The 7,663-nt window shown below is 48.0% G+C and overlaps 1 protein-coding gene across 1 annotated transcript; it reads right to left on the minus strand.

Moving 5' to 3' along the window:
• Positions 1-473: 473 nt before the first annotated feature.
• On the minus strand, positions 474-2,693 carry LOC119349771 (RNA polymerase sigma factor sigE, chloroplastic/mitochondrial-like). The gene is made up of 5 exons (XM_037617853.1): positions 2,007-2,693; positions 1,729-1,875; positions 1,385-1,621; positions 1,003-1,266; positions 474-915 (listed from the first exon to the last, which is right to left on the minus strand). The coding sequence occupies exons 1-5, from the start codon at positions 2,640-2,642 to the stop codon at positions 721-723; spliced, it is 1,479 nt and encodes a 492-aa protein (XP_037473750.1). The 5' UTR covers positions 2,643-2,693; the 3' UTR covers positions 474-720.
• Positions 2,694-7,663: the final 4,970 nt, after the last annotated feature.

Below are 7,663 nucleotides of genomic sequence, written 5' to 3' on the forward strand. Positions count from 1 at the left end.
CACCCCACATGATAAGAAGGTTGATCATCCAGTAAGTCTTTATGGGGTGAAATTAGCCAAGCAGGACAAAGGACAAATTCTTATGTCTTTGGCTTTACATTGTTGAGTGGGGAAGTCCTAGATAGGTAAAAGGGAAGGAGCCCAACATACATCCAAAAGATTAAGCAAGGGTTTGCATTCCGTGATCAAAGACTTTTTTTTTGCGGATTAAAGACAATTTTTTTTGTGAAAAGGACTAAAGACTTTTAATTAGCACCACAATAGACTTGTTAGATTTCACTTTCAAACCAGTGTAGGATGCAAAATGGAGGAGTGGGTTCTTTATGTGCTGCCATTGTCTTTCCCATGCATGAAGGATCATGACAGTGTTTATCAACTGGTTTTGCATAGCTTCATTGAAAATGGTTTATAAGTTGAGGAGGTGTATTCAAGTCCTATTCTGAACTTTAAACTCAGCCCATCCTGCAAATAGGTAATGCATTATATATTCTTCTAATAAACCAGAGACCATTTTCTTTTCTGCGTGCTATGAATTACATCAGCGCGAGGTCTAAATCAAATATTATATATACAACCTCACTCGTATATACAGACTTATATACATGTCCGAAATACGGAATCAATGATGAGTCTATGCCATCTTGCAATGTAAGTATATGCAGCATAATCAAATTAGAGAACCGGTATGTATGTGCGCGACCGAGATATATACAGATAATTTCACATGTATCTTCGCAGGTAGTCGACCCGGGTGGGGTGCTTGAGCTTCATCAGCGCCTTGAGCTCGTACTTGCGCACCATCTCCCTCGAGATCCTCAGGTTGCCGGCGATCTCGCTCAGCGTGCGCCTCCCCCTGCCGTCTAGCCCGAACCTCTGCCTGATCACCACGCTCTCCTTGGGCTTCAGCGAATCCAGCTGCACCATCCACCACATGATCATCAATCAAAATCAAGAAACCAAACAGATGAATCTCTTGATGTTGATGTTGTTGTATGTGCTTACGAGGTCGTCAATGGCGAGGCGGAGGAGGCGGTTGTGCTTGTGGGTGTCGACCCCGATGGCGTCCACGTCGGTGACCTCCTTGATGAGCTCCTCCTGCGTGACACGGTTCCGCGAGTGCAGCGAGTAGGTGGGCCTCGTCATCCGCACCACGTCGCGGTACCTCGCCGGCGACAGCCCCACTTTCTTCATCGTCTCCTCGTCCGTCGGCGCCCTCCCGAGCTCGAACGACAGCTCCTCCCTCGCCCTGTTGATCTCCTGCCTCTCCTGCGCGATAAAATTTATAGTACAACATGCCAGCATTTCTGTCTCTGACAAACACAAGCAGAATGTGCAGAGCACTGAAGACGGACTGAACCGGCTGGGCAAGCTCGGCAGGCATTACCGATTCCATGGCGAACGGAAAGCGGGTGAAGCTGGAGAGCGTCATGGCGCGGACGACGGAGTGGCGGATCCAGAAGAGCGCGTAGGTGGAGATGCGGAAGCCGCGCTTGGGCTCGAAGCGGTCGATGGCCGTGATGAGCCCGTTGGCGCCGGCCTGGCACAGGTCCGCGAACCTCTCGTCGCCGGTCATGTCCGGGTAGTACTTGTTGATCGCGTACAGGACCAGCCGTAGGTTGTGCTATACAAGTACCCATCCCATCATCATCAGCCACTCATCCCAAATTTCAGTTGGATCATATCTATTTTTCAGAATACAGAAAGATCAATGTCAGTGTTGTTGCTTACCTTGATGAGCTTGTTCCTCGCCGCCCGGCCCACGTCGCGGAGCCGCCGTAGCCGCTGCACCGGCATGTTCATGGCCTCGGCGACCTCCACGTCCGTCGGCTCGCTCTGCAGCTCGTTCCGCAGGTTCTCTTGCACCTCCAAAATGGCCTGAAAAGTGCATCAGTTATTCAGTTTAGCACCTAAATACAGCTAGCGAGTTCTTGGATCAGCTACCGATTCCTCCTCCTCGATCGAATCAAGATTCAAGAAGAGAGTTAAATTGATCCGTGGTTGATTACCTTCATGGGCTGCATGATCTTGAAGAGGCGGGCGCTCTGCGGGGCGGAGAGCACCGGCGGGATCTTCATCCGCCTCCAGTCCAGGCTGCCCATGTCCGTCGACACGGCGTGCTCCCGCAGCAGCGCCTCCTCGAACGCGCGCTCCCCGTCCCGGTGTTCGTCCTCCTTGCCGGCGGCCAGATCCCGCATCTCCACCCGCTTCCCCAGGTCCATCCGGCGCCGCCGCTGGCTCCTCACCACCACTGTCCTCCTCAGCGTCGCCGCCGTCGTCGTCGCTGCTCCCGATTTCGCCCTCCCCTGCTTCCTCTTCTTCTTGGTCGCCGCCTGCTTCTTGCTCCTCTTCCCGTCCTCCTCCACGATGACGGGGCTCAGCTTGTACAGCGTCTCCAGCGTGGCGGCCACCTCGTCGTAGTCCGTGCCCTCGGGCGCCGGCGACGGAGCAGGGAGCTTGGAGGGCGCCGTGCTCTGCTTCTCGGGCGCCGCGAGCGCCGCGCAGCTGGTGGCGGCGGCGGGCGCCCGGCGGCGCGGCGGCTTGCTACCGCCGGCGATGGCGAGCACCGTGGGCCTGTACCGGCGCCGCTGGGGCCCCGCCGGGAGCGGGCGGCTGGGCGTGGGCGTGGTCACCGTGGACGTCATGGATCGTGTGGAACAGTCCAGAATCTCTCGGCTCAGTCCGATCGTGTGGAAGCAGTGCGATGCGGTGCTCTGCTCTGCTGCCGGCCGTCCCCTTCCATATATGCGGAGGCGGGACACGTACGTCGGCGGTTGGCCGAGCAACGGCGGCCACGAGCCGGCGCGGGGCGATCGGACGGGCGGGAGGTCGCGAGACGCAAAGATCGGACGGCGCGCGGGGCGGCGGCGTGGAGCCGGGCGCGCGCGGGAGGGGGTGCGTGGATGAGGCGCGCGCCACGTGCGCGGTCGCCATACGCCTCGCGATATCTCCCGGGACCCGGACGGATGGGCCCCGCATGGCAGTGCGACGTGGAGTACTACTGGTGATACGTCGAAATGTTTGGCATCTCTTTTGGATTGCCACGGGAAATCTCTCCCGCTGCCGGGAAAATACGTCGAAATCTGAGCGCCACAAGCCTCTCCTTGACTGCTGCATCCTGGTCTTCGACTTCAACTTGCCCAAGTTCACCTTGAAAAACTCTGATTGTGCAAGTGCTGTACCAATGCAATATGATGAGCCCATGGTCAATGGTTGGATTTCTGCCGTATTTTTTTTAGAGAAAACGTTCAATCTATTGATCTTCAATCATGATAGTACAATGAACATAAGAAATAATAAAATTTACATCCAGATATGTAGACCACCTAACGACGACTATAAGCACTGAAACGAGCCGAAGGCGCGCCGCCGTCATTGTCCATCCCTCACTAAAGCCGGACAAAACTTTTTGTAGTAGTCAGTCAAGAAGTCATCATGCTAAGCCATATAGGACCAGCGTAATAGAACATCAACCACCGCCGATGAAGAGTAGCCTAGATCAAAACCTCCACATGTTGTACTTATCCCTAGTCAGCATGTCCACGAACCGATCGAATATGGGATTATAGGTATGACCCGTGAGCTCGGTATCATTGCCGTTGTCTAACTCCGAGATGCCTAACACATCACATATAGGGCTAGGTATAATTAATGTGTTATTGTATTATATCCATGGCCCACAACTGTGAACCAAGAAACATTATGTCGTCAAATCAGCGAAATCACTAGTTGAGGAGTATTCATTGCAAACATCACTCAAACCTCCTAGGTTGCGACAAGTGGCGTGCTGCATGTGCGTCACTTGTCGCAAGCAACACGCCACTTGTCGCAAGCAACACGCCACTTGTCGCAACCTGGGAGTTTTCTCTTTTTTTATAAATCCGTTTATTGAAAATGTTTTATCTCTTAAACCGTGTGTCCAAATCTTGAACCGTTTTCACCGTTGGATTTCCCGCGTCGAGATCTTCAAAACTAGATCCCATGTTGATAGATTTTGACGAACTAGTTCTTGCAAAGCCACCTAATCAAGCCTCACCTCATTTGTAGTTATAACATGTTCAGCTGAAAGCAAACTCCAAATAAAATTGGTTTACTATTAGTAACACATATATTTTTTTCATGAAAAAAACCGGACGAAAAACCGAACCGGGAGCACGGGTGTTTTTCCTTTCCAAAAGAGGCACGCCCATGCCTCTCACGAAATCACAACCATGCCTCTCGCGTGAAGCAAAACCGTGACTCTCGCGGAAGGAAAAGAAAGAGAAAAACACATTTTTTTTTTGTTTTCGAGGATGCACGGCCGTGACACTCACGAAAGCACAAACGTGCCTCTCGTGGAAGCAAAATCATGACTCTCACGAAAGAAAAATAAATAAAAAACATGTTTTTTTCGTTTCCAAGAAGCACGGTCGTGATTCTCGTGAAAGCACAACCGTGCCTCTTGCGGAAGCAAAACCGTGACTATCGCGAAAGAAAGAAAAAACAGAAAACACATTTTGTTCCCGTTTCCGAGAGGCACGTCCGTGACTCTCGCGAAAGCAAAATCGTGCCTCTCATAAAAGCAAAACCATGACTCTCGCGAAAGAAAAAAGACGCATTCTTTTGCATATATTTTTTATCGAAAAGCAAATAAAGACCGGTGGAGAACCAAAACGTCGAAAAAACCCGAAAAAATCTGCGAAAAAGCTGAAAACTCTAAATAACACGTGACGAATGGTTGAGACCGCGACAAATAACGCTGATCGTTGCGAGGCTCCTGAACAAGCGCTCGTTAACTAGTTGCTCTCTCAAGTCAGGTCCCGTGTGGCTCGGACGGGAGGACACGATATGGGCCATCGTCCACGACATTCTGGACTAACTTCGTCATCCTAGCCCAATTATTGTGCCGTACCGTAGGAGCGACCAATCTTCTCTGGTACGCCTTGTCAACGCAACAAGAGGTTTCCCTTAATAAAAAAGAAAAAAAAGGTTTTGCACGTTGAATATGCAAAATGCAGGGGTACGTCAGCTACAACTTATGTATCCGTCCACCTAAGTACTCTGTGAACATCACCAGATACTACATGCGTGCACCTGTCTTAGTGGTTGTTGTTAATGAAAGCACCATTAATGTTCTGGACCATACAGCAAGCAGAAACCTCATATTCTATTTCCATACAGATTCAGAGCACGCATCACACAAGCAAAATTCAGAGCAGCTAAATGAATCATCGATCACACACACGCATGGAAAACACAGTTTCATATTACACTGTACAACGGACTAGGTTTATTCAGTAAGCTGCATTCTATCAAGTTTGCAATAATATAGTCTAGGCTACCAATCTAAACATCCACTGGCTCACAGTTCACATACCTGCTAGAAAAATTTAATACAACATAACTGAAAATATCCTCTTTCACCATGAGCTACAGATTACATCAACCATGTATCAATCACTTGTTATTTAGTTAAGCTTTGCTGCTTTGTTGCAGTTGTTTCGGCGGCGACCATTTTTATGGCAACCTTCATTGCATGATTCAGGCCTGCACAAATCATTCGAAACCAAAAAAATCAGTTTCAGCACATATAAATTAAGTAAAGTGTTTTAGTACAGAAACAAACCTTATAGAATTGTTTTTGGTGGTATACCACCCATCATCCTAATGAACTTGGCAAAAACCCACTCAAAGCTTTCAATCTTCTCATCACGGACCAATTTGCCTGCCAAGATTATGCTATGGAAATGATTGTTCATCCCAACAAATAACCAAAAAGGCATATGTCATATAGATTTGTCCGGTAAATCTTATCAAACGTCACAATATAAAAGAAAGGTGTATTGCAATGTACTGTTCCACTCGTCCACATCAGTGCGCTGATCCTGCCTTCTTTATCAGCTTAAACACGATATGTAAATTGCGGATCCTTTGAACCAAGTTCTGCAAACACCTCCATAGTTTTTTGCCACACAAATTTCTAAGAGTTCTCTTCATCAAAGGTACATTTTCCATCGACCCCCAAAAAACTATCTACAATTCCATGAACCTTAGTAAGGTTGACTTTGTTCTGTCTCAGCTGCAATGACTCTCATATTTCATAATTGCATTTTATGAAATTGGTGACCCTTGTTTTTATACTAAATTTTTTCACTTATTTATATATATTCCACTAAATCTACACAATTTTTTCAGTGATGCAACATTTAGCAGTACAACTTTAAGAATTTTTTAATGTATCTAACGCATTAACGACGTGCATTTTAGCTAAAATGCATTGTGATACAATTCAAGCATTCATCATTACAAATGCAATGTTGCTAAATTAGAACATAAATTTATTCTGAAATTATATTATTTTTAGTAGTTGGTCTGAGATATTCAATTGGACTGATTACCTAATAGAATCAAACAACTATTTTTGTTGAGAAAACCACATTCATTAATGGAAACAATCTGTAGCACTTGGATGTACTAGAATGTGTTTATATTCGGTATTTTTAAATACACAATGAATTATTTACTATGTACAAGGCTAACAAATATCCTAATTGAGGATTGCATGATCATATTGCCCAGCGGTTTCCGACCTAATAGGATATCCCTTTTTCCTTTTTGGCCAATAGGGGACTCTAGATTGTATGAGGTGGTTTGTCCTCGAATTTGGCTGTCGCCTTTGTTAGCTGACACTTCTCGTCATTTTGTTCATTCATGTATCTCTTTAGAATATATTCAAATACGAGACAGGTCATGTGTATGTGTAAATTGGCCCTTATGTTTGTAATGATGAGGCAATAAGTTATTTATCTATACTCCTATAAAAATCCCGATTAATGATGATAGTGTGTCTGCCATCTATGATTTCAAACCGGCATGGGGGGATCGGACAGGCGGGGCGTGGCGAGGCCTGAGGATCGGACGGCGCGCGGGGCAGCGGCGTGGAGCGGGGCACGCGCGGTAGCGGGTGCGTGGATGAGGCCCGCGCCACGTGCGCGGTCGCCATACGCCTCGCGATATCTCCGGGGACCCGGACGGATGGGCCCCGCATGGCAGTGCGACGTGGAGTAGTGCTAGTGCTACGTCGAAATGTTTGGCAACTCTTTTCGGTTGCCACGGGAAAATCTCTTCTGCTGGCAAGAAAATACGTCGAAATCTGAGTGCTACAAGCCTCTCCTTGACTGCCGCATCCTGGTCTTCGACTTCAACTTGCCCAAGTTCACTTTGAAAAAACCTTGATTGTCCAAGTGTTGTACAAATGCAATATAATGTCACCTAAAAAAAAGCAATATAATGAACCCATGGTTAATGGTCGGATTTCTGCCCTACCTAAAGCATCTACACCCGTGGGGTCTCAAACCTCGTTAAACGTCGGGGCAGTTGACAGTGACCAGTCAAAATAAAATAATAAAAAAAACAACCCAGAGATGTGCCTCAAACCGGCCTCGAACACCTGGGTTGGCTGATCGACACCCCTCGTACTTAGCCAAAATCTGGGATGACCCGAGCACGACCGGGCGTGTCCGCCACGTCAGAGGCAGCCTGCGCTAGCCCATCGACCACATATATATTCGTCTCCATTCGCGCATCGGACCAAATCCTAATTAGTCCACTTCAATCCCATCCAATCCACTCCGCCCCAAGCTCTCATCCGACAATCTCCGACATTGGGAAGTGGGGGTAGCGAATT

This window comes from Triticum dicoccoides, chromosome 1B (assembly GCF_002162155.2).
Source record: "Triticum dicoccoides isolate Atlit2015 ecotype Zavitan chromosome 1B, WEW_v2.0, whole genome shotgun sequence".
Classification (NCBI taxonomy): domain Eukaryota; kingdom Viridiplantae; phylum Streptophyta; class Magnoliopsida; order Poales; family Poaceae; genus Triticum; species Triticum dicoccoides.